The 27,012-nt window shown below is 37.4% G+C and overlaps 1 protein-coding gene across 1 annotated transcript in view; it reads right to left on the bottom strand.

Annotated features, from left to right (window-relative positions):
* Positions 1–2,823: 2,823 nt before the first annotated feature.
* The window catches only part of DOK6 (docking protein 6), a 239,593-nt gene continuing 215,404 nt past the window's right edge, over positions 2,824–27,012 (bottom strand). Inside the window, exon 8 of the mRNA XM_063397353.1 lies at positions 2,824–3,162. Coding sequence (XP_063253423.1) covers positions 3,023–3,162 — 140 coding nt within the window. The 3' untranslated portion in view covers positions 2,824–3,022. The remainder of the gene's footprint in view (positions 3,163–27,012) is intronic.

The following is a 27,012-nucleotide window of genomic DNA, read 5'->3' as shown; positions in this document are numbered from 1 at the left end:
AGCAATTCCATGAAAACAGAATTTTCTGGCAAACTGTTGTCAAAGTGTCTGTCTGGTTCTCATGGAGCTTTTCTGAGGAACACCTGTGGAAGCTATGTGAATGTACCAATGTTACAGTGATGTCACCTGCTGTTCTGGACTGGCATTAATGGCAGCATCCACTGGCTCCTGAACACTTTCTTGCTTCAGGTTACCAGATGTCTTAGACTATGTTACAGTACACTGTAAAGTTGCATCCTCAGTTTCAAATTCTAGTGTGCTTGTGTTTGGTCACTACGAGAAACAGGTTCCCAACAGGTCAGATTTGCTATAGATTGGTTGTGTTCTCCAGCTTTGTTCAATTTCCTGTGTATTGTATGAGACTTCACAGGTATTTTATAAATGTATGAGTTGAGAAGATGGTTGAATTATGCAACGAAAGCAAAATATTTTGTAAAACTGCTATATATGGCCTTATATATAGCCAAAACTGCTATAATGCCCCCTTTCCTCCCTTTTTTTGTGTGTTTTCTTTGAAAATAGCATCTACATTTTCATCAGCTTGACAATACTCAGGTACTGCATAGGAAGACAAAGCCACAGACAGCAACTGCTCCCCAGGAAACAAAAAGAGAACATTATATAGACCTTCTGCTTTTCATTGAAATACAGCTGAAGTACTAGGTTGAGAATTCAGATAGGTTCCTAAAGAATATGGACACTGGAATGATAAAGCAGTTATAATATTCTCCTGTTTTGACTTTTCACCACTTTTGGACTATTCAGAATATGTGATTATTAAACGACTAGTATTTAAGTCACAGAGAAAAAAAGTTACTTGGACACAGCATTGAAACCTGTAGAAGATATTGAAAACTTAATCTAAGGACTTTCAAAGAAAATATATATAATTTTAGGGCAAGTAAAAGAATCCCAGTTGCAAAGGAATAAAAATAACTGACCATTTCCCCAAAGGGCAAATATTTGGCAAAGCTGCACTGAGTAACAGAAATACACCAGCAGAATATCTATCCTTTTGTATCACATTTTGCATTTAACGCTTGCAAATTGGGAATTTTCCCTAAGCAAAATGTCAACCGAATCTTTTTCTTAAATGAAAGTGTGAATGAAGCTTCCTTGATGGGTACAGCTCTGAGAGCACCATAGGTACAGTGCCCTGACAGCGTGGGAGAGCAGTTTTTTGTTTTAGCTCATCAAAATACTCTCTGTAGGGTGCCATTCTATTCCTGAGTATGGCAGCACGGTGAGAAGGAAAAGAGGTAGTGAGTGAGACAAGGAAAAGCGGGATAAATAAATAAAGGTGATTGTGGTGGGGTAGAACTGTTTCATTCAAGTGGATCACAAAGCTTTTTTTATTCAGCAGCCGTTCACTGAGGTGTAGAAAGCTGTAAGTCTGCAAGGTCTCTCAGCCAGGAAAATGGTTGGAGAAAAGCTGACCATACTGTATCAGTAAGTGTTTAATCAAAAGCAGAAGTTTCTTCCATACCTTTTAATACATATATATATAATGTGCATATATAAAACAACCCAACAGCTTTTTCAGTTAAATTATAGTACATAAAATTGATTATTTCATTGGAAAAGAGTCTATGTGTCTCCTCCTTGATACATTTCCTCAACCTGTCCTGAGAAACAACCAATGAGCTGAATCCCTCTGGTAATCATGGCAATAGTTTCACACTGGGACCAGAACACAAGGCTCCTCAGATTATACAAGAGGGCAGATTTTTCTCCTCACAATTTCAAACATTTCAGGGCATCACAAGGAGTACATAAATATTTGATAACAGCTACAAAAATCTAAATGTTCAGGATAGATAAAATTCATTCCCCACCTACAGGTATGCCTTCCAACTTATTCCCTCATTACTGATTACAAACATCTACTACAGTTCGTTTTTTAAAGACGTCTTCCAAAGACAGGAAATTTTCATTGAGAGGTACTCATCCTCCTTCGGAAAGTAAACAGATGCTTGACACATGATCATACAAGATACAGTGTGCATCTAGAACAGAAATCTGAGAAGGAAACACAGAAAATCAAAGTAATGCTGACCAGAAAGACAAGACCAGAGCTCAGCTCTACCATGTCTGGCCCAGCTGTGGCACGGGTAGCCGGCTGCCAGCTGGGCAAGTGGCGCACATTTTTTTGTTTGAAGAACAGTTTTCCCAGGTTTTAAAGTTAGGCTTGCAGGCATGGTTACCTAAATAATTTGCGAACAAGACGACTTTGCAGCAGTTCTGAGGACAAGACTGTGCTGCCGATAAGGATGTTCACAGCTCTTAGGGGCATCATGAGAATTGCACGTGTAAGGGATGAATTTGTGCCCCAGGAATTTAAGATTAGAGCTGGACCAGGCAATAGCCTTACCTTAATGCATCAAACCCTATTCCCAACAAAACGTATCAGCCTGCTACTCCAGCATTTGTTGGTGTCTGGCTCAAAAAACACCCAACCGCCCTCTAGGGCAGTGAACGAACCCGCTCGGATCTGGAGGTGACCCGCAGCACTGGCGCTGCCTGTCGAGCTGGCCACATTCAGTGCCTCCGGCGGGAGCTGCGGCTGCGGCAGGGCCCTGCAGGGCTGTGGGTGAAGGCAGGCTGGCCTGCTGGCGGGGCGGGAAGGAAGGCCCCAGTGCCCAACGCGCCATCGCCACGGAGCCCCAGAAGGGACCTCCTCCGGTCATGCAGAAACCTTCACACCAAACCAACACGGTTTCATTTGTTTCCACCACTTTCTTACAACACAGACGTGTCCCCCTTCCTCCCTCCCTCCCCCCAACCCCCCCAACCCCCCCTCCTTTCTGAACAAATCGACAAAAGGAACGGCAAAATAAATAAATAAAGACTTAGCCTCTGCTCGGGGGAAGCCGCCTCTCCAGGTTTCCGCGCTGGCGGTGCCCCGCTGGAGCTGCTGTGTCAGTTTTCGCGGCGAATGGAGGGTGCAGAGGGGGCCGGCGGCTCCCCGGTGCCGGCGGGGGCTCCAGGCTCAAGTGTCCATGCGGGCTGGCAGCCCCGGCTGTCATTGCACCAGCCCCGAGCCGTAGCTGAAGGCGTAGCTGCTGCCCAGCGACAGCGGCTGCTGGTGCTCCTCGGCCTGCTCCGACGGGTAGCTGGGAAACGTCTGCGCCCGCGACACCTTCGCCGAGCCGAGGCTGTGACCTGGAGTGGGGAGGCATGGACACAAAAGATGTGACTGGGCTTGGAAGCCTTTCCCACGGACACAGACTCCAGCGGATTAACTCCATGCTGTCCCGCGGTGCCAGGCTGCCCGGAGAGCAGGCTTGCTGCCCGGAGAGCAGGCTTGCTGCCCGGAGAGCAGGCTTGCTGCCCGGAGAGCAGGCTTGCTGCCCGGAGAGCAGGCTTGCTGCCCGGGCCCTCCTGGGGCTGCAGAGGAGGGCATTGCCTGCGGCTGAGGGCACAAGTGGCTGACACATCACCAGCCAAGGCAAAAAGTCCCAGACCCAACTCAGGCATAATTTAGGGTCAGAATTCTTTTCAAAATTTCAGAGCGTCATATTTGTGTATTTTCTACTTAACAAGTCTCAGCTGTGTCAGTTAGGACTGACAAATAACTAGCGTACATCTTTTTTACCTGAAGCACTGCTCATGGAAGTAATGCCAGGAGTTTCAGAGGGATTAGTCCCACAAATCCCACTTTATTTACTTACTGTCCTTTGAACACGATGCCAGTTTGTCAGGAAAGCGCAGCACCACTGTCATTCCAAAATGAACTGGAGGTGGGATATGGTGCACATGGCAGAATACTGGCTGGGAAGAGGATGCGCCAGATGCTTTTTCAGATGGGTTTGTGAATCTCATATGACCATGAGATTCCCATATGGGAAATCCCATGTGAAAAGCCAGTGATGAAACTCAGCTAACCCTGATGATCCAATTCTATAACCTGATAGTTTTCCTACCTCATATTTCCTTTTGAAATTGCGATTTAATTAGTAACAAAAAAACAAAAAAAAAAGAAAAAAAAAAACCCACAAAAAAACCCCCAAAACAAACAAACAAACAAAAAAAGTTCAAAGTGCCTATCTTCATCTTCATGCAATGTATCTTTTTTTTTTTTTTGGAAATGCATGTTGAAGCTTGGATTCAAAATGGTTTTACATAATACTTTTAAAAATGTCTTAATACACTTATTATCTGTAGGAATGCAAAATCATATTTTTATATCAACCACAGAGATATTAAAGAATAGCTGCAATGGTGTAGACTCAAATACTAAAGCATTCAGCTCATGCTGACATGTTTCAAAGCAGTTAGCAGCTGGCCCAGTAGTGCTGGAACCAAGGATGATGTTCACTGGATTTGAGAAAAGTTTTCCTAACTTGCATTTGGAAAAGTTTGAGCATAACATGAGCATAACTTCCTCATGAAAAAAAAACAAGATTCCCCCTGAACATGAGACTATCAGAGCAAAGCTGGGACCAAGACAGAAAAAAACCCAACTAAATGAAAATTAGAATAAAAGGTAGATCTTAGTGACACTGAAGACAATAAAATCAGAATCTGAATTCCCAGTGGCATGTTAATGATCATAAAATCCCTTTCACCACACAAGCAAGCAGGATGAATTTTTATGTGTATTTTTATTTGAGTTAAATTGACATTGGCTACCAAATTTTGACTCAGATGAAAGGTTTAAATGTTTTTTACTTCAAGAAGCTTTTGCAACAAACTGAATCAAAGTCTATGGTGACTGTGAGCTTTGAGCTACACAGTAGCTGATAATGTTTGTGAATAGTGTTAAGGGTTTTATTGCTTTGACCAATTTTTAACTATGATATTAAATAAGGCCTTTATTAATTTTTTACTTTTATTTGGGATAACATCACAATTACTGTCACTTTATTTCTTAATGTAATGCAAACCTAAACATGAGAAGATGAATTATTCAAGATTTTAATTTTGTGTTCCAAATCTGCCACATTTCTTTCTCAGGATGTAAGATCTTGCTTTCCTTTTACCCAGAAGCTAGAATAATATGTCTTTTAAATGCCATAAGGAACTGCTAAAGGAGGCACATGATTTCCTATGTAAAATTTGTCTCTTGCCTACTAAGAAAGATAAATAAAGTACGTCAAAGTATAACTCTCCTTCATTCTTTTCATGTATTTTATCTAAAGAGTGTAAAACAATCCCTGTGACAACAAGCAGGAGTAAAGAGACTTACCAACCACAGAGTTCCCTATACTCAGGACTATTTGTGTCATGTGTTGCATCTTGTATAATTAATTTTAAATCCACTTCTGTATAACAGTGCAGCTTAAATAGAGTGGTGAAGAGTGCCCCTAATACACTAATTTCTAGCCACTATTTTCTAAGCTAAGGAATTCAGGCAGTGTCTTAGAATGTAAAAGATGAATTTGAACCTATTAGGGTTAAAAAGAAAATTAAATTCAGATCTTTCATTTCCTGTGTATATGCCTCAAAAGCCAGCACATCCCTTGCTGTTCTTTAAAAGAAAAATTGTAGATGCTAAATGTCACAACAGAGCTGATTTTTGCCATTCTGCAGCCAAACGGGTTAACGAGGAGAAGTGACTTCTGTCCTAATTGCTAGGGTATATAGGGAAAGAGCAGAGAGAGAGACAGATAAAACAGATTAAGACACACTTAACAGAGCTAAGATGTCTAAAACTTCTGGTTGAGGCTCAAGCTGAACAGTATGACATCAATCTATGAAAATAACAACAAAAAGAATAGAGGATATTGGCTCAAATGAAATGAGAAAGCTATGGGTAATGGAAAAGTTATGAGTTTGAAAAGAATGGATCTAGGCAATAGATTTACTTTCAACCTATATTTTTTAAAAAACAATCAACTATGTTAGTATGCATCAATAAAAGAATAAGAAAGTGATGGTGGCAAAATAATAACATAGTCCAAAAGTTCCAAGTTGACTTGGAACTTAAGACTTCTAAGTAGTAAATTTCCAAAATTTAGGTCATTTTTAATCTTTTTGTTAAAATTCAGCATTTCCTATACTGGAAATTCTATATTACAATAGTTCCTTTTATTTTTATTCATGAATATAATTTTAATATTCATACAGCTCATTGGCCTTATACAGCCCCAGGTACTGCAGTGTCTCCAAAGTTACACTTTATGTCAGCAGTAAGGATTTTGAAACTAAACATACAGGTAAAGTTTTTGCAGTAAAGGATTAAAGTTCCACAACTTTCTCAATTTCCTGCTTCAGTCATATTTGGGCCTTAAAACGTTAAGAGAGAGGAAGAAGAATAATACTGTTTGTGGATTTTGCAGCTCTTTGGTACCACAGTTGCTTTTAAGAACACAAAACTAACTCTTCCCTACAATTCTTCTGAAGTCAGCATAAGATGAATTTGATTCACACAGATTTCATGACCTGAAGACACCAATAGCGCTGGGGGAGGTTTTTTCCCCATGGCTTACAGAGGAAAAGTTGCTATTTTTTTTTCTGTTCCAGGACAGGACCTTGGAAACATAAATATTATTCAGCCTGCTTCATCCTTTATTCAAATTTACTCTTAGGATTATAGAATGCAATGAAGCTGCAGTCCAAAGCAATTAGATATGAATGATCCATCACGAAAATTTAATGTAACCCCGCAAATTACATTAAATTAAATTTTTCCTGATCTTAATTATGTTGGAAGCAGAGGCAGTATACACAAAGATCTTATTTCATGGCATGGTGCTTATTTATAACAATTCTTTAGAGGAAAAACCCAATGGTTTCCTAGTAACAGCAGTGACTGCTGTACATATAAGTAGATCGATCACAACTTCTGAGAGAAAACTTGCAGTACTAAGCTAAATGAGAAGAAAAATAAAGAGGAGAAGAGATCCAGGGATAAGCTTTAAAAGCTCCCTTACTGCTGCTTATTGGGAGATGTTTCTGTTTTAGATTCAGAATTCAAATTCTTAACCAGAAGGCAAGAGCCAACCTTTTTTCTTTCCTAATGAAATAAAGGTCACCCTTTTCTTTTCCAATACAAGAATTCAAGGGATTCTCATCTGATATTCTTTGGTTAGAGCACTCATCTCTGATGTACAAATCCTGTGTTAAAATTCCCCTCTGCCTGTGAGTAAGGTTCAACATTACACTTTCGGTGGAAAATCAGCTGAAAATGTTCCCTGTCTGCTCTGTACAGACACTGCTGTTCACTGTCCCTCAGCTGAGCTGTGGAGACTGAAAAGCTGCTTTGTAGACTGAAGCACTTTGGTCATTTAGTTTGCAAGAGCCCTGCAAATCTCTGTACTGGCAAAGCTGAGGAGCAGGAACAAGCAGCCAAGGGAAGAGATGGCAGGTTTTTTTCTCAGGCTGGATTCCCTGCCAGATGGTTTGTTTGGAGAATGATGACCTGTGAGCAATGTGTCACCCAATGCAGGTGAATGCCATCGCCACCAGACTGCTCACAGCTCTGATGCAGGAACACTTTTGAAACCCTGTGACCAAGCTTTTCCCATACAAGATCTAATATAAGTTTATGTTTCTGCAGTACAGTGATTAAAAATTAATAGAACCAGAGGCTCCTGTGTTTCAGCTTCTGTTGCAGGCCTTTAATTACTTTATATGAGATAGCCACTAGGTAAAAATAAAGACATTTGCAGCTGCACAGCAAGCTTTCATCTGGGATTTCTTAATCTCTGAACAGATGACTTTACAAACAAAAGGATGTGCTTCTAATGCATTTCTATTTTTCTAGGTAAGAATAGTAAATTTATTTTTGAAAATAAAATTTGATGCTTCTATTTCCAAGATTATGAGCACAAAATTGAATTCATTAAATTGATGCCAACTGGATATGTTTATTAGCATTTTGTTTTATATTTGTGAGTCTCTGAGACTTTATGATTGCAAGAGTTCTGCAATTAATATAGATGTTTCTAAAACGCTATAGAAAAACATGTCTGGTCAAAAGAAATATCTATGAATCAATCAGCGCTAGCTAAAAATAAATAAAATGAATCAATTGTTCCACTGTAAAGCAGTTGTTTCTTTTTAGAAATATTAATTGGACAATTTTGTTGTTCACAACAAACAGAACAGTCTGGGAATCACGGAAACAGAGAAGATGAGATGTTATCATTGCACAAAATGATAGTGCAAGAAGGTGGAAAAAAGCCAATTAGCTAACAGATGTTTCAGGAATGAAACCTTAGTAAGAAAGAATTAACTCTATGTTGTTTCCTCACACAATTCTCACCGGACAACTTAAATGAAACTCTTGAGCCGGAAAAGTTCCCAAAACTGGTACCAGTCTTTAATCTAGATTTGCGTTCTCTAAGGACTTTCCCAACAGCAGTGAAAGCTCCCATTTATACCAGAGGAGGACCAGAGATTACACTGAGGATATTTTTTGAATGGAGAAGCTTGTCTCAAAATGCTTCAACCTCTGATATTCTTTGCAGCATTTTTGTTAAGACGCAGGACAGAGTGGAAAAGGCACTGTAGCAATGCCTTGAAATCCCACTAGGGAAAATCAAACTCTTACTGAAAAGAACTAAATTTTCATGACTGCTTATTTCAGATGGAAGCTTTTATCCTCTAAGAGCTTTTGTTGCAGAGAAAGAGACTCCATATTTTATTCTGGATAAAGAAAAAACATTTCTCCAAAAAACCCTCCTACTTCGCTCTCAAATCAGTTAAGTGGCTATTATTGCATCAAAAAGGATACTTTCATTTAAGGCAGAAAATAAATGATTGCTGCTATCCTATTTATAAATTGATACTGGTTAAAATTCTGCCAACTCTCTGTATTGAATATACAGTGTCTTCTATTGAGCTACTGATGACAAAGCAGCTTTTTCTTTTCTGCTGTTAGATGATTGGAATAACTAAAGCAAAGTTTCATAGCAGGACAAACTGCTACAAAGCAAAACATTTATTTTGCAGTAATGATGCAGTTGGATTGGAAGGGCATTAATTGGTACAGCAATTATTATGCTGTCACTCACCAAAAGATGCAATGGAAGACAGCAGATGGAAACTGAAAAAAGCATAAACTACATTACAGCATATTGATTTCCATATACTTATTGAAAGTGAAACTGTGGGCCTGTTTCAGTTCCAAATAAAGAAATACAGATTTTCCTTTGAATTTAACTGCATTTGGAATAAAAACTCCAGGGAACACAGCTGGGGTCCAACTTTCATATATTCTAAAATACTTTTGGATTTAATTTGATCAGATAAATTTATCTTTCTGAAGGGAGAAAGAATATCAAGAAACATAAGTTTTGAGACAAATTTTTAAGAAAATGGTTTAGTTTGTTTATTATAAATACTTTTGAATAAAACTAATTTAAATTGTGAATAAACATAGGAAATACACAGAGTGCATGACAAACTCTCATCCCCCTTTTAAAATATTTATTTTCCATCCTTAATTGAAAAACACTTTCATTTCCTCAGCATTGGAAATAAAAATAGTAACTTTTTTTCCTATACAGCATCAGGATCAGTAAGTACCTAAGTAGATGCATATTTTTTACAGAGCCATATCACTTTCCAGACTGCAAGACTGTTATTTAACTTAAAAGTCTGGCATTGTCATCAAGTCCTCCTCTAGAAAAGAAGGGGCTTTACACATGCATGCAGAAGAGACTGCAGGATTGTCAGTTTAAGACAATTGTAAATTTACAATATGCTGATTTTCAGCATTCTAATTCTGGCACAAGAATGCTGGAGTTTCATGAAGAGCATGTCTACATGGCAATATTTTGAAACACAGAAAAACTGTTTCAATACCTACAATGTGAATTGCTTGTAAATATTATGCACAGGAAAAACAAGCATTATTCATCAGTAGCCCTACCTCAAATAGCAGGTATTTCAAAGCAGCATCTTGAAACATGTAATTAAAACCAATATATTGACTGAAGGCCAGGTCAGCTTAATTGCTGCTTTGTTTTTCTGGGAAGTGTTTTTAAATACGTGCTGTCCAGCTGCACTTAACCTGTGAATCACCTACTTAGACTATCACAAGTTGATGTAGGTCTTGTGGTAGAAATATTAGCACATCAACCACATCTTTCTCAAGGATGAGTAGGTGTATCTTGTTCTCTATTTTTGATTGGTTTCCATTAGGATTTTTTTTCCTAATAATGCATTTAGGTGTGTTTATAAAGGGAGAAGACATGTATAAATCCCTACTACCTAACCCAGGGCAGGGAAAAGTAAGTTATTTACACATCTCACATTACCCAATAGTCCTTTCCCTTTTTGCTCATGTTCCTGCAGCCAAAATATGACACATATTTAGAAAATTTGATCTGGTTTAGATATTATATGTCTTTGACTTATGCTCTTCTCTTTATGATCTGTAACTGTAGGCTTGTTTGCCTGAACTTCAAGGAGGTGAAGTAAAAGAAAGTGGAGCAGCAATTTTTGCAGTTTTGTGCTCTGAACCAATGTACAGGTAAGCATAATAAGCCTGGACTCAGCTTTCTTAAGTTGTTTTCCATATAAAGAACGCACCAGCCCTTGAAGATTAATTCATTTTATCTTTGCAGTTTTTTACACTTGTGCTAATGTTGTAGTACTAAACCACCCTCCTCCCACCCTCTGTCCCAGGTCCAGCTCTTTTACTACGTCAACACAGTTGAAGGAGGTTCAGTCATGTTCCCACTTGACACAAAATGAGGCTAAGGTCCAAATTTGCTACAAAATGAACATCATTTTCCAGATGAAGACTCTCAGAATGAAGGATTTCTGAGTTTGGTTTCATGGATTCTATAAAGTGAAATTTTCTGCAGTAATACTTTGAATTTTTTTGTTTATTGATCTAAAAGTATTTTTCGGGGAACCCTGATAGCCTGGTATTGAGTAGCCTCACCTTGCAACCCAAACTATTCTGTAATACCACAAAATACTTTCTTTTCAGACATTTTTCTTGTGAGAGAAAAAAATTTCTCTATTAAAAAAAAAAGTTAAAGAAAGTATTGAGCTGCTCTTCCTGACTTGCACTAAGTTAGAAGAGTTGCATTGCACAGATGATCCAAAATTTGTGTGTATGGAGAAGTGACTATGGTCAAGGATTTTGTTTTGTACTGAAAGATACATTGTGACCTTGAAGAAAAGCTTTTGAGAGGAAATGTGTGCAGTTTAATACTGAAATGTATCAAAATGCCAGCAAGTTAATTAACAGCAAATAAAATCTTGAATGAGTGCCCTAACAAAGGTACCTGAAAAGGCTGAGTACTTTTACCAAGGTGGCTAGCATCCCTGGCCTAATTTATCCTTTAAACCACAGGCTCAGTCAACCAGAAACTAATATAAAACCTAATATAAAACATCTCCACATAGGTTGTAAAATCGAGGTTTATAATGAGAATACTAGCTGTTTCTGAACTTGTGCCTGTGCCAAGTAAATTTATTTCATTCACCACAAAAGTAAACAAAGACTAAGCATTTTTATACATAATGCATATAGTTTCACTTCCCTATTCAAGCTCAAAACTCAATGAACTTTTTAAACAGAAACTTCACTAAGCAGATATTCTGTGTTGGTAATTCTAAGGAAAAAACAAGGTAGAGGAGAAATTTCTGCAAGTGACAATTTCCTTCATTTCAAGGAACATTTGAATGAGATCCAATTGCAAAATGCAAGAAATAAGATGAAAAGAATGCTCTGATCCTTAGTGCTATATGGAAAGGCTAAAGTGCAGGGGAAGAGACAACAGCTAGGAAAAACTCCAACAAGAAAATTATTTTAGTGCTTATTTTGTGCCATGGAGACATACACGGAGACTTAACAAACCAACAAAAAAAAAACAACAAAAAAACCAAAACCAAACCAAACCAAAACAAAACAAAACAAAAAAACCAAAACCAAAAACAAACAAAAAAAAACCCCTCAGAAAAATTAACTTGCTCCTGGGATACATCAGAAGTAGGAAGAATATAAAGCTAGTGAAAAAAGAAACAAATGTGAAGGGTAGATAAAATTGTGTGGATTGAGTTACTTTTTCTTAAATAATTTTCTGCCATGGCTAAATAGGTGGAGCTCTACACTTTGCTATCTGCTTTTGATAACTGGTTAGAGCATGAAGTCAGCTGATGGTAGATCTCTGGGCAGAAATTGATTTGAAGTATAATTTGCTTTTACATCCTTGCAAAGTACATGTACCAGAAAACTTCAAAGCTGGTAGCTATGTATGTAGTGTTATCATCCTGGTTGACCAATTTGTTAGCTCAGTGTTCACTTTTCCCTTCCTCAAAATGCTTATTTTGTGTTTTTTATTACAGCCAAACTAAATGCCCAGTCAAAAGAGAGATTTTATCAAGTTGTATAGATTGTTAAAAGTATCAACGCCTAAATCTATCACTGATGTAACAGAAAGCATCATACTGAAAAATTCAATGTAAAAATGCAAATGTATACATTGCATATCAGTTTGATGATATGGAATATGTCAGTGTTAAATATTTATTGCATTTCAAATCATGTTGACATTTCCCCTTGGATACACTATTCCAGAAAACACTACACAGGCCTGATGAAATTCAACTGATGCTACAGAGAAGGAATGAAACAGTGAATTTCTAATTTAATATTAGAGTATCTAAAGTGAAATGAAGGCAAAAATTACTCACATCCATAAAAAGTGTTTAGTGTGGAGACAGCATACTGCCTTCGAAAAGGGGGTATTACTGGGGGCTGACTGATCAGTACTGTTTAATCTTCTGGCTGTTATAATTCTGCTGATCTTTAGTGTGGCCAATATTCGCTGGCCTGGTAGTAGTATTTTCATTATAAACACTCCATTCACAAAGATTTATCACTAGCCCATAAAAAAATTGCCATAAAATGAAACTCAGCACATGAGGTCTGAGAACAAAGTCAGAGAGCAAATTTGGTCTGACAGAATGGAGGGAATATGTTTTTCACCACATTTTTATGTAAGCAAAATACAGCTTTGATTGCAAAAAAAATATTAAAAAACTGAGAAAAATTGGCAGGCAATATAGCTGACATTGTTTAACATTGGATAAAAAAAAAAGAGGATAAAGGATTTATGCCAGGCCAAACGGATATCTATTCTACAAAAACTATATTTAAAAGACAATTTTATTATGTGAGTAGAACGTGAGAACTAAACATAGATAAAACATAAAGTCTAAGACATTCAGATGGTGCATCTGAGCCCTTCCTTTTGATCTCTCAGCCAGTTTCTTTGCACACCCGAAGAGCCAGGGAAATAGGGAAATTGATGTTAGCAAAACTAACCTTTATCAAAAGCAAACACACACAAAAGGCAAATCAAATTGCAAAACATGTTTTATGCATGTTCGTTTTCCACTGTGGATTCGGATATGCTCCACTTCTGGGCTCTTCAAAAAGGCAGGAATGTCTGGCGGTCAGAAATGGTTCTGAGGTGTAACAGGAGCATCATTTTAGCATCAGCTGTGCCTGAGATTACCTCAGCAAATTGTGGCACTGCAGATTCAGTCCTGTTTGAGCCATTCTAGAGCTTCTCACTGCACAAAAGCAGCAAAATTCATCATCTGTTTTTGATAATTTTCTTCTACCTCTGTAACAAAACTCAGAGTCATCCCATTACTGCACTTCCCTAGAAGTATCTGAGGACAAAGTGCTGTTCAAGCTGTAGAAAATGCTGCCCAAGAATAGGAAAAAGTCTTGGACTCCAGTAAAGTTCCTTTCCTTCAATGAACTCTGTATTTATGTTGTAACACAGGGAATTAGTCTTGCTTGTGTGTATTTTGTGGGCAAGAGAAGGAGGAAAGTACTTTATAGGAGATAAAATCAACTTTCCCAGTTTGATAAAATGAGTTATTTAAACTGACTAAAGATTTTTCTTATTTTTTTTTTCTGCCACCAATGAGAAAAATTCAGAGAAGATCTCACATTAATATATGCAGGGATGAAACACAGCTTTCAGAACTTCTACCTTTCAAAATCTAGGTTTTTTACCCATATGTAAAAGCTTTTATTAAACAATTTGTTATTCAGATTTAGGCTCTCTATGAAATAACTTTCTATGAAATTGTCCTTAGAAATATTCTTTAGAAGACCTTAATGTTATTTCAAGCTGCAACTAGATAGTAACAGTAGATGCCATGTAAAAGTTAAATATTATATTAGGTGATAATTAGCTCTCTGGAAACATTAAAAAGTTTCCTGAAACACTTGAAGGCAGGAATACATATCTCTCCACCAATTCTAAAGGAGAAAGGATCTTTTTTTTTTTCAGTGCAAGTTGAAATTATAGACTGTCCTTAATAAGACTTGAGACAGCAGGCACAGTACACAAAATACAGAAATGGATTTTATGACATGTATTTGAGGCATATTTTGAGATGCTTGGCAGTAGCCATTGCAAATGGTTGAACAGTTTATGAAATGGATGGAATAAAGGAAAGATTTCTGTCTGTACTGAGGGTAACAGCACTCTGAGTTCTTTTGTTCCTTGCAAAGATTGCATATATGAAATATGTGGCAATAAGGCAGTTCACAGACACTAAAAAAATTATTTTCTTCTATAATTTGTTCTCTAAAATAAAGAAGTTTATTGATTTTTAGGTTATAGAAGTTTAACTGGAATAAAGTAGATGTCTAAAACATCAATGAAGCACTCAGGAAAGTTAATCCATTTTTCATGACTCTATAAATAATTTCTTCTAGCTGTAAAAGCCTTCAATTACCCACCAGGAAATCAAAAACAATGGCTCTAATTCACTGAGGGATGCAAGCGATGTTATTTTTTTTTCCCTGAAAGGGAATTCACTGTGATTCAGTGTGAACAAACTGTGCCATTTTTATCAGACTTGTGTAACAATAGAGGAAATGAGTGGAGGTAAATCTGGTAAGGGGTGTCAAAGAGCTGGATCTGCTTGTTTCTGGAGATGGGAGGAGTCCCTTTTCCTTTTTCAGAAAACAGAAGAAACAGCTCAAGCCAAGGCACTTCCTTCAACACCCATCTCCCCCCCAGAAATAAGCAAATAAACATAATATGAAAACCAATGGTAATAGTAAAAACCACCGAAATTACCACCCATGTGCCTTCCCAGGAAATTCATTATTAAACTTGTAAATATTCTGTCCTGTGTTTTGCTTTTTTCTGTCCCTTAGTTGAGGAAGGTTTTTCATTGGCATTCCTTTTGTGGCCTCTCAAATCACAGAAGTTGTTCGAGCAGTGCAGCAGCAGTCCCTTCAAAAGATTTCCTTAATTCCAGCTGCTGGGAAGAAAGTCCTGACAAACCCAATTGACTGATCTGCTGAAGCAGGAAGGGGTAGAGAACTATCATCTCTTAAATGACATTCATCCTGTCCTATCTCTCTGCCTGTTAGTTAAGTGTTACTAAAGCAAGCCAGGAAATGACAAAAAAAAAGTGCCCACAGCACAAGACAATAGGCAGCAATCATATCAGAACATGACACGCACAAAGTAATTACACTTCGTACAGACATTTAGAGAAAAGAGTTACATTAAAGCAAGGCACTTTACTGATGGCGATTTTGCCATTGGCTTTAACTGGAAAGAACTGTTAACACAGATTTTAAATTCATTATGGATGTCTGCAGTTGTCACACACAAGCAAGAGATGCTGAGGTGAACAAAGATGAATTAATATCCCAGAAGGGAGATTTGCTTGAATAAATGAAGACTGAATGCTACAGATATTGGTGGCTGGGAGCAGTTTAGCTAACAGCAAAACCGATAGCATGGAGCCATCAGCAGTAGAAAGGAAAGAAAAGGATATAGGGGATCCACTTCACAGTTCCTAAATGAAATCTCCAGAATTCCTTACGTATGGCTAGACCATCCAGTGCTCCAATCAGCTATTGAGAGTCACACAGTGGCATGTAAAATCCAGAAACTGCAGCTCAGACACAGAAGAGATTCAAACCAGCTTCGCCGTCATGGCTTGCTGCCTTTTGTGCTATTACTTTTCCTTTCAGTGCCTGTTATACCAGAGCAGCAGATAATGTGGAAGCATACAATATGAGACAGTATTCCTGAGTTATGGTACTACTTCTCCATGAACACTGCAAAAATTATTACCTTGCACGTAAATTTTTAGGTTTACTAGTACAGCTCTAAAAGGAGGGAAGTAAATAATAGAATACAAGTAGCTTTCTGGCTGGACAAAAGAATGGGAATTTAGAGAGGTGAAAATCAGCTGTGGTTTAAAAGGAAGTTAAAGTATGAATTCAGCAGAAATGACAACTCTGCAGGTACCATATCTGGTGAAACATGGTATCATACTTTTACATTAAGGCAAAATGGCAGCTTGCAAAACTGTGCTGTGTGAGGTACTGGCTTCAGGTTGCAAGAATAAAGCCAAACTAAAATTAAACATATATATTCTCTATTTCAAGAGTACAGTGAGAACAATTTAAAGGGGACCAACTAACAAAACAAACAAAAAATCCAACCCCCCTAAAAAACCTCATAAAGCAAATTACTTTTGCTGGTTTTTCCAATTTATGTCTTTATAGCCTACTCCTCCCTGGAGCAATAATAATCAAAAATTAGAAATTGTGAGGATTTTTAGTCATCACTTTTTTAACGAACAAAGCAGTAATGTGTATTTCTTAGTTGAGTCCTCAGGCTGAGGTGTGAGATAACTCTTACAGAACATTTATGCTGTTAACAAAATATAGATGAGTATTTATTCCACAATCAGAAAAATAACTAAAATCTTTATGCTATAGCTCACACCAGTGATGACTACACTATCCTGATTATTCAGGACACTGATTCTGCATCACAAAATCACCATATTTACATCCCATTGCTAGAACTTGTGGTTAAAATAATTTTCTTTATATAGTGTTGCAGCTGCAGACATGAGCACTACTAAGGCACAGAAGAGGGAGCATTCCATGATTTTTGGAGAGCTTTGTCTCTCACATGATCTTTACATTCTTTTAAGATTTTATATTTTCCTTCATAAGTGGGAGAATGGGATGCAGTTAGTTGCTTCCACTTATGTCTCTTTGCAATGAATATTTAATGAAATACAGCAATGGGTACAGAAGCCTCTACAGCAGCTCAGAAATTGAGGTAGTACCTCAAAATGTCGGCCAGTCAGTACAGTGGCTTCATAAATTCACTGTGAAAAAACAAAATGAAGAAAGAATTTTCTGCCTTTTGAGAACAACCATAGACTAAAAAAGGAAATTTTCTGGGATGTGAAATCTGTCTGTCCATTTACCTTAGAGGATAATCTGGAACTGAATTTAAAATGTGACTGGGGATCTATCTAAATTTTAGAAGGTATTCAGACCTGCTGCTGAGGGCTGTGAACCATATGCTTTGTGCCTATAAATGTGTTTCTCTGACAATACCTAGGGATTTCAGTAGAAGCAACGAGCAAGGGGAAATCCAATTTTTATGTCTTTGGTAGAATGACTAAATAGCAATGACTCAGGCAACCAGACCATCATGATCCATTACAGACCCATCCTATCCCTACTAAATTGTAGAGCAAAAATAAGGCAGCATTAGCAGCAAGGAACACACTGAAAAATGCAGTGTTGTTGTTTCTGCCAACCAGCTATTATTTGTCTTCATTTTAAAAATTAACTGCCTTGAAAAAGTAGTGGAGATATATTACAATATCTTGAATTTCCTTCAAAGAAAAGAAAAGAAAAGAAAAGAAATTACAATATCTTGAATGTCCTTCAAAGAAAAGAAAAAAGAAAAGAAAAGAAAAGAAAAGAAAAGAAAAGAAAAGAAAAGAAAAGAAAAGAAAAGAAAAGAAAAGAAAAGAAAAGAAAAGAAAAGAAAAGAAAAGAAAAGAAAAGAAAAGAAAAGAAAAGAAAAGAAAAGAAAAGAAAAGAAAAGAAAAGAAAAGAAAAGAAAAGAAAAGAAAAGAAAAGAAAAGAAAAAAGAAAAGAAAAGAGGAAAACCTCTGCCTCTGCTGTTTTATGCGACAGCATCTTTGCAAGAAGAGGGTAAGAGGAAAAGGATGCATTATCTTAGTATTTTAACTTTGAACTGAGTAAAGCAGGCAAATAGCACTCTTTTCTAAGTTTAAGAATAGTGGCACCATCTGACAGAAAGCTTTTCCTTCTTTCCTCAAAGTAGAATGAGGTTTTTGATTCACTGAGTATCACCTTTTGATCAAAGACTTTACATCTACTGTAGTCACTTCTGTGATTTCACACAAAATCCTTTCCAGTTCTTTTGATGCCCTAGTTTTGCCTAACAAGAGTCTAATATGCACATATCTTTAACTTACAAACTCTAAGCTATGAAACCAGTGAGAATAATTTCAAATTATGCTCAATATCAAATCACTAAGATGATCTGTCCCTTGCTCAGTCCACCTGTGATGTAGTAGGAATAGAGTTGGGAGGATTCCAGCTTTCTAATCTTTCTGCCTGGAATGTCAAGCAGAGGGTAAAACACTCTTTTCATTATTCTGTAGTAACAGCAATCACTGTGCTACCTCCTTTACTCCTTGATGCTCAAAGGCAAAGGCACATGGATGGAGTACAGTCCTTTTTAGTGACAAAAGGGAGCACCTCTTCAAACAGAGCCTCTTTTATTTTCCTCCCATTAGCATCATCTTGTAATGGCTCTAACTCCCGCCTAACTAGAAGCAACTAGACAGCAGAATTATTGCAGTAGGACTTGTCTGTTAATTAAATGACAGTAAATGTGCATTTCCAAAGATAGGTAGACTCTGTGATGATTTTTTTCAAATCCTGATTACTGATATAAAGTATTTATTTGAATTCTGTTTCTCGTCTCTCTCGAAACTCTGCTATTTAATTTATTTTTCTCGCTATATACAACATTTAATATTATATATTAAGCTAGCAAGGTTGGTTTTGTTTTTAGGAAAAACAAAACAGCAAATAAAAAACCAATCCAACCAACCCCCCCAGTATTATTTGCAGATGAGACTCTTTTTACAAATGATGTTAATTTGATGAATGATAAAAAAGAGATATATTAGACTTTTTAAAATTTTGAGAAATATTAATTTTAATATCAAAATATTATTTTAATTTAACAACTTAAAAATCGTCAAGCAATACATGGTGGAAAAATTATTGGTGAGAAGATCAGATATAACTTTTCTAAGGATTCATACAACCCCTATTTCCATATTTCCATATTTCCATATCATGTTGTTTAAGTTCATCAGCAGTATCATGCATAAATGTTTTTCATTAGGCATTAGAAATTGATTTGCAGAAAATGTAAGATATAATGTCATGACTCTTAAAGATTTTGAATGTTCTTGAAATTTACTATTTCATTATTTTTTACCATAGAAGGTAGAATTTATTTCTTTGTTGGATTTATTTCATACACCTAGTCTGTCTCAGGTAAAAAAACCCCTCTTTCTCTACTGTGTGTTCCTCAAGAGCCCATACATTTAAAAGAGGAACTTGATAAAAAAGGATGCTTTATAGAGCATATACTAAATATTATTGAGGGAAATGAAGAGAAATATATGGAAGTATAGTAAGCTGTGACACACCGTTAACCATTTTATCACCTGTAATGTGTCTTGCTGGACTCCTTTGGCTGTTTACCTGTCTTAGAAACTCTAAATAAATCCATTTTTTTAAGCTGGTGCTTTATCAGCTGGAATACCATTGCTGCTTTAAAGATTTTAATATCTCAGCTCCATTTATCACAGCTGCTGTCATGTCACAGCACTTAGCAGAACGTCCCACTGTCATATGAGAAGTTAGCACACCTGCTGAAAACTGTGAATATTAATTGACTGTATCACAATGCAAATTTTTTTTCATGTACCAGAAAAGTGTATAATTTGGAAATAAAGCATCTGGATGAGAATGACCTGGTCTGACCCAACAACTGGAAAATTTTTCCACAAAAGATTTAATTTCCTGATAAAACAATAGTCTGTTATATTTCACATTCAGTTGTACTTTTTGCCAGATCGAGTTTTGCTGAGAAATAGTCAAAATCTCTTTCTTGTTTAAACATTCTTGAAGTACTGAATTACTTTTTTTCCTCCCACCACCAAAACAACGCTGAAGCAGAGCACAGCTTTTTGTGCACCCAGGCATCACTCCGAGCTCCGTCACTGTTCAGATATCAGCTGCAGACATGTAATTTCACCTCCTTCAGGGGGATTGGTCCTGAATGCCACCAAAATGACTCTGTGTTTTGAAAGCAAAGGCTGATTTAAGCCCGAATGCCTCGGTCCAGCCCCACGGAAGGCTCAGAGGCTCATGGTGCTGCAGCCACACCTGGAGACCCCCCGTGTGCTGGGGTCTGTTGTGTGCAGCATGACACCCGAGTACAAACAACAACCAAAGAGCACAAAAAATCCTCCTGGGCCTCATTCAGTAATTGGGGCTCTGGCTGCAGCTTCACGGAGCTGCGGCCAGTTTTCCTCACACCGTCCACTGCCCAGATAATTGGTGTGACATTTCATTTCTCCCTTCGCCGGGAGAAGACGCTCGGGCAGAAAGTTCTCTCTTCCAGCCCGTGCCTCCGGCCCTGAGTAAAAAGGGCAATTATGTTTCGTGGTTCAGAGGCTGACACCTTTCCCAGGCTGGTCAAGAGCAACCTTCCCCTTCTCTATCACCCTGCTGACAACGAGGCATGATGGAAAAAAAGTCTGAACGTGTTTCCTGCAAATTCATGCTGTTAGGTAGTTACACGCAGAAAAAATTCTGCCAGTCAGATAATTAGGGATGATGCCTGTGGTGCCTTTCCTTCCTGCCCATTTTGATGCCTAAGCAGAATTTCTTGCCAAATACGTGGCCTGTAGATTTAACTATTTCAGATAAACCAGTGGATTAGACCTTCTAGATTAGAAATTGTAGCTTTGTTTGCTGTTTCTCTCTTTGTCACTTTTGCTCTTTGTTAGTCCTTGGGGAATGGGACAATTTATATCACTGCATTTTGGTTTTATATATTGGTTTATATCTTGAATTTCTGACAATTTTCATCTGCCTTTCACTTTAGGAGAATCTCTATATTTGAATACAAATGTAAAGGACAACAGAAATTCTGAAAACAGTTAAAATATGAAACACAAAAAAGTTATTTTAAGCTTATTAATTAGATTTCAGTCTCAAGAAGAATTGTTAGATGTGAAAGTGCCATAGTATTCCCTTTTTTAGCATTCACTGGCTGCAACAGAAAAAAAAGATTATATCCTCAACAAGACAACAGATTCAACACAAGGAAGAAAATTAGGAATATGGTTCCAACTGAGCATTTTTACAGTCAAGACATCATAAGAGTGATGTGATAAAATTAAATAAATAAGTAGCAGTTAAGGAGCATCAATTTTGTGGAAGCTGCTGCAGTATTATCTTTCAACAGATCACACATAATTTCCCTCAAATAAAGAAAGAAGAAATACGGGGAAAGGCTTTACCCTATAAGCTACTATAAAATGTATAAAGACAAGCTACATTCACCAGAGGGCAACCCGGCACTTTCCACCATGGCAAATGTTCTGTTTTATAAATATTTATATGTATATAAGCCAGCTATAGTCAGATTCTCCAAAGCTCATAAACAGAACAGCAACAAACATGGCAGCTAAGCTATATTCAAGTAAAACAAATTGAGAGCATCTCAGAATAAAAAGAAAGACCAATAGGAAAAGCCTCTAAGGTTTAAAACAGCATAGCAGCATTTAAAGCCCTTATTTTTTTTATTGTTGCAGATATCTGTAAGAACAGATGGTTTCAAAAAGATGTGTTTCCATTTAGGCTTCTGCTGTACTGTATTTATGAGAATGCATAGTCACAAGACATATGCCACCTGGCTTTGAGCTGTGATTCGTTCAGCTGCACAACAGCATTAGGTGAAAATCTTCTGCAACACTGAAGAGGTTGCTGGAATTTTGTAGGAGTAACAGTCCCGCAATTTGAAGCATTCTACTCTGTTTCAGTAAGAATAACTATACCTGATATTGTGTTCAGAAGAAAAAGTAAGGAAGAAGAAAGAGTAAGTGGTTCTTTTACACCGAGGAACCAGCTTGCAGCTTGGTTCACATTGACAAAGACTAAGGAAAAAAAATCTCACAATCCATATCAGCAGTGAGAAGAAATGAGCTCATAAGCTCATGAAATCTAGTTCTGAAGTCTCATCTCCAACCACAGATCTAATGCACGACCCATAAAAGTGACTTCTTCCCTTCTGAAAAATTGCACTTTAAATACAAATGTAAGGGACTGCAAATGCTCTGAAAACAGAGTTCAAATACTGACCACACAAAGATATTTTAACCTTATAATTAGGGTTGGCATTCAGTCACAAGAAGATTTTTTGGATGTGAAAATGCCATAGTACTCCTTCCACTACGTGTGGCTCAGCACCTGCTCAAGTTGCTTATTGTTATTCTTTATATCTTATGGTTGTCTTCTTTATGCGCAGAAAAGCCCTAAGTGCATTTTAAAGCCATGCTATGTTTTCTTTTTTCAGCCATAGGTTTTGAATGATGCTTTGTGGACCCTTAGTTTTGTTTGAATCCTAGAAAAGAGTGGAAGGTGACAGAGAATTAATCAAAGACGTCTCTGCATTAATCCACTCAGGGGCTGATATACAATTTCTAAGGGCTGAAGCACAGACAGCTACATGAAGTAGCTGCAAGATAAGTTCTGGATGGATACAGCCACAGTACTGACAGAGAGCAAAAAGAGAGGGATGTGACCTGTTATTTGAGTCTCAAAACAAGCTGCCAACAAGGCTCTCTCCCCTCTCCTGCCCAACATTGCTCGCTGGGAGTCCTGCGATCACAAGTCTAAGGTTTGGAAATATGTAATGTAGGAAAAGAAAGTTTTAAATTTATGTATTTTAATAAAAGTTTAAATTTGATGACACATTTAGACAGCACAGGATTTCACCTCGTCTTTCCTGCATACTTTGTGCTGTGGCCTAAAGACTCAAGGAAAGCAAACTGTTGGGGAAAACAAATCAAGCTGGAAAGGTTAAATACAATGAAAAATATCTTTTACTTATCAAAGAGTGAAGAGTCATCCTTCCATCTGAAACAGCTAGAAATATATATTTTTTTTAATATCTAGCTTATTTATTCTGGTTGATTTCTTCAGATTTGCAAAAGATTTCTGCCTCATATAACTGTGAAACTTGATGAATCATAGCTCAAAAGGGGGAAGATGTACTGACATTTTTGGTCATTGTTAAATGTACTTGACCACATTCAGAAGTGAAGAATGTTTTCACTTTGGAAATACTTGAAAACACACTTCTTTAGAGGCTTAGCTTGCAGGAAAAGTGTAAACACTGTTTTGAGATTCAGCAAAGACATTTATAGCCATTCTAAAACAAACAAACAAAAAAGGCTAACCCCCAACTTGTTTCTATTTTGATACCAAATAAATGTACAGATAACCTACGTGGAGTTTCATGGATAAGTTGTTGACAAGGTGATTTGCTTTGACCGATCAGCCGCATAGGCAGGCCTTGGCAGCCTCTGGATTTTGGATTCCTTTCTAGATATATAATACAAGCCATATACATTCAAACTAGATAATATCTTCCCAAGAGAGGTATACATATTATTAAACAGATGTGTTATTATATAGAAATTCTTTAATTTTTTTCCTCAGTATTCTCCCTATGAGTGGGGACAAGCTCAAGGATATGTTAGTAAAGAACACAGGATAAATCTACTATTGAAGGGCATCTCTCTTTAAATAAATTGAACTATATCTTCAAACTCTTTTCAAAATGTTCATTTATTTGTTCAGACTTCCAGCATATACAACTATTGCAGACATATCTCATGCTGTTGTATTCTGTGGGAATCTTTACTTCAGAAATTGAGGCGAGCAGTCACCTATATTTCACCCAACCCACTGAATGCAAAGGAACACTTTTTATTCACTCAGCTACTACATGCTCAGACTACTAGTGTAGGTGCAGAAGTTTGTGTTTATAACAACTGCATAAGCTGGACTCAATACTACCCTTCCATCAGGAATAGGCCAGGGAGAATGGGATATTTGAAATAATTCTGGGAATTTCAGCAGGGGAAAAAAGTACAGTCTAAAAAAATTATACATCTGTGTGCTAAATCTATGCCATTGCAGTATATTGATGCAGCTGGCAGCTGCCCAGGGATCCAGTTTAATGAAGATTCCCTCGACACAGAAAAGTAAAAAAACAGGGAACCTTTTACTCTTTCCTGGCCTGCTCTGCTGGTTCAGGGAAGAGACAGTGCACTGACAGTGCAACAATTCAAGCTGCCATTTTCCTAACAGGTTAAATAGTGAGCATGCTGAAAATTTGTGACCATGCAGAAAGAATATTTGTCATTACTCTTGTGGTAATTCCCAAGATGCTGGTCACTTTCTTGACAAAAAGACAAAGGGCATAGGCATCCTTTATTTCTTTGTTCCCCCATTCCAAATTGCCACTTTTGGTGGCATCACATTTACCAAGCCTAACTCACACACACTGAAATTCCATGGAACTAGGGTTTCTTGCTGTAGGATTGTTTTTAAAGACAGCAGACACTGTGCTCCAACTTCTGCTTTCCTTTCAGATCCTTTCAGATCCTCCCATTGTGTATTGTACTGAACAGCAAATCTTAATTATCTGGGTCTGAAGCCACACCATGTTTAGCTAGATCTATTAAAAAAATAAGGTCTAGAAAGTGTTCTCTTTTTTGTCACATGACACAGTATTCCAGTTTAAAATGTGCTTATGTTTCTCAGATACACTTTCTCATCCAGGCATATGAAGATTCATCCATCATGCATACTCCTAGAAAGATGTTAAAAAGTCTGAAAGTATATTTAATAAGTAGGACATTTAAACCCACCATTTTCTAGTACTAATAATGAGTGCAGATATTTTATGCACATATTGCATAAAAGTACAGACTGAGAGCATAACCATATTCATTTTTTACTCTACCATTAAACAAACAAGGAGAACAATTAGAATGAGTTGTGTAAATGGAAAGCAATGAAAGGTAGCATAGACGTTTTCCTCTCTGGATTCTTTGCCTTAGAATAATTCTGAAGCAGGAGCACCGTATGGCTACACATACAAACAAAATGCTACAACAGTGACACTGTCTGCTAACAGTGTGGGAATAAAACAAAACCCCATTTAGCAACTCATGTGAAACCTTCACAACAACTAAAAGGAGGAATACTATACTAAGAAATTAAAATTATCAATTTTATGCTCTGTTTTTCTGAATTTAAACATACATTTGGACTTAGATTTAAAAACTGTAGAAGAAATAAATTTTTAAACTTCTGAAGGTTTCACTAGCAAATTAATGTCTCCACCCTGCTGTTATGCTAAAATTATGAAAGAGGAACCCAGCGCTGTAGGTTTAATTTTGCCAAGGAAATAACAGTTTTCCAACTGTCAGGACTACATGCAGCAGTATGATAAGCCTGCTCTAAGAAATGCTTACTTTCATGTAAAAATGCACAGTAAATAATTTTTTCAGGAAAAAGGAATTTGTGCTGCACTTTAGACCATCACAGTGTCAAAGAGAAGAAGAAAAGTATAAAGATGCACACTAGAAAGCTCTTGTGAACACCAAAAATATGTACAGACATGAGACACAGCCCATCTCAACAGATGCTCTTGTTTCAATTAGCTGAACAGTCTGGATGGAATTTTGTTAGACCAGTATCACTGAAAGCTCTGCTCCTCTGTCACAACATTTTAGCAAGAACAACCTAACTCCTCTTATAGAGTATCCTTGTGCTAAAGAATTCCTTTGAAGTTTCCTCTTGTCGTTGGGAAGGGACAGACAGAAAAATGGTTTGTATGCAGTCATCAGCACCGTTTTTTTTCAGCATCCTAGACAATCAAGTTTGAAATAAATTTCTCTGTAGCCCCTCCAATGTTCCTAGGCTAGCCCAAACCTTAGAGGGCTTTGGAGGGATATTTCATGGACAGGACAAAGGATTCCAAAAGAGGCTCTGACCCCCAGCTGTGGTTCAAGACGTTTATTCCAGCTGGTGACCAGAGGGGAAAGAGGGTGTCTGCAGAGGAAGAGGGTCTTTTCTAGCTTCTGCCAGGGAGGGGCAGTTTGGGACACACCCCATAGGGTCAGAAAAGGGAGGGAGGGTTAAAATACATGGTTACAGGCTCTAGGGGTCCCTGAGGGGGGGAGAAACCATTCCCCAGGGGAATGTAACACAAGTTCACAAATTAGTCTGATTAATAATGATTAATATGGAATCAAAGTAAAAGTTGTAGAAGTTTCTGCACTGCAGTATTTCTAGTTCTGTTTAATAGATCTAATTTGTGGGTTGTAAATATACTTGTGTACACTTACACACACAAAGTCTGGTATTTTGCTCTGGCTTAGCCAATCCTGTTTTCCTTTAAAGACAGTGTCTAGTGGCATTAAGATTTGTCTGTAAGAGTATTTATGTCACTTCTCTTTTTCTTTAATGGTGTCTATGGATGCTCCTAAGTAGTCTTGTAACTGTTGTCCTTTGTTACCACACAATGGCACTTGCTCTACAAACCAACTAGTTTTACCAAGTTAGCTTTAGGAACCCTTTCATACATTGTTCTGGTGGCTGACATATTTGATACTATTTAGGACCCTGCCTTACTCATAAGCCTTTGGGAGCAAAGGAAACAGCTAACACTTATTTAATAAAGTCATCTTCAATGAAAAGCTCTAAGAGAGGACTGAGACCAGATGAACTGGTGAGAAAGAAAATAAAATCTCTGAGAGAAATATTACCCTCTTAAATATGAGAATGAATATTCTACCCCATTGCTAGCAAAAGTAATATGATAAACTTTAAACTAAGAAGTTACACTGATACTGCATTTTCAAGTGCTCCTCTAATTGCACTTTTACAGCCTCTGACAGAGGTTATTCCTTCTTATTCCCATCGAAAATGGGAATTACTTTTCACCTAAAGTAAGCATATTTAGGTCTGACCTAATATTGGCTTTTTTCCATTCACAAAAAATCTGAAGTCCCCTGAGGGCAAGAAACATTTTTTTGCAGGGACACACACTTTGTAATTCAATGGCAATAATGTCAGTAAGTACAGCTCTTAGAGTCCTT

The sequence above is a fragment of the Prinia subflava genome, chromosome 1 (genome assembly GCF_021018805.1).
Source record: "Prinia subflava isolate CZ2003 ecotype Zambia chromosome 1, Cam_Psub_1.2, whole genome shotgun sequence".
Lineage (NCBI taxonomy): Eukaryota > Metazoa > Chordata > Aves > Passeriformes > Cisticolidae > Prinia > Prinia subflava.
Note: the sequence above shows the minus strand (reverse complement) of the source record. Positions and strands in the feature narration are given on the sequence as shown.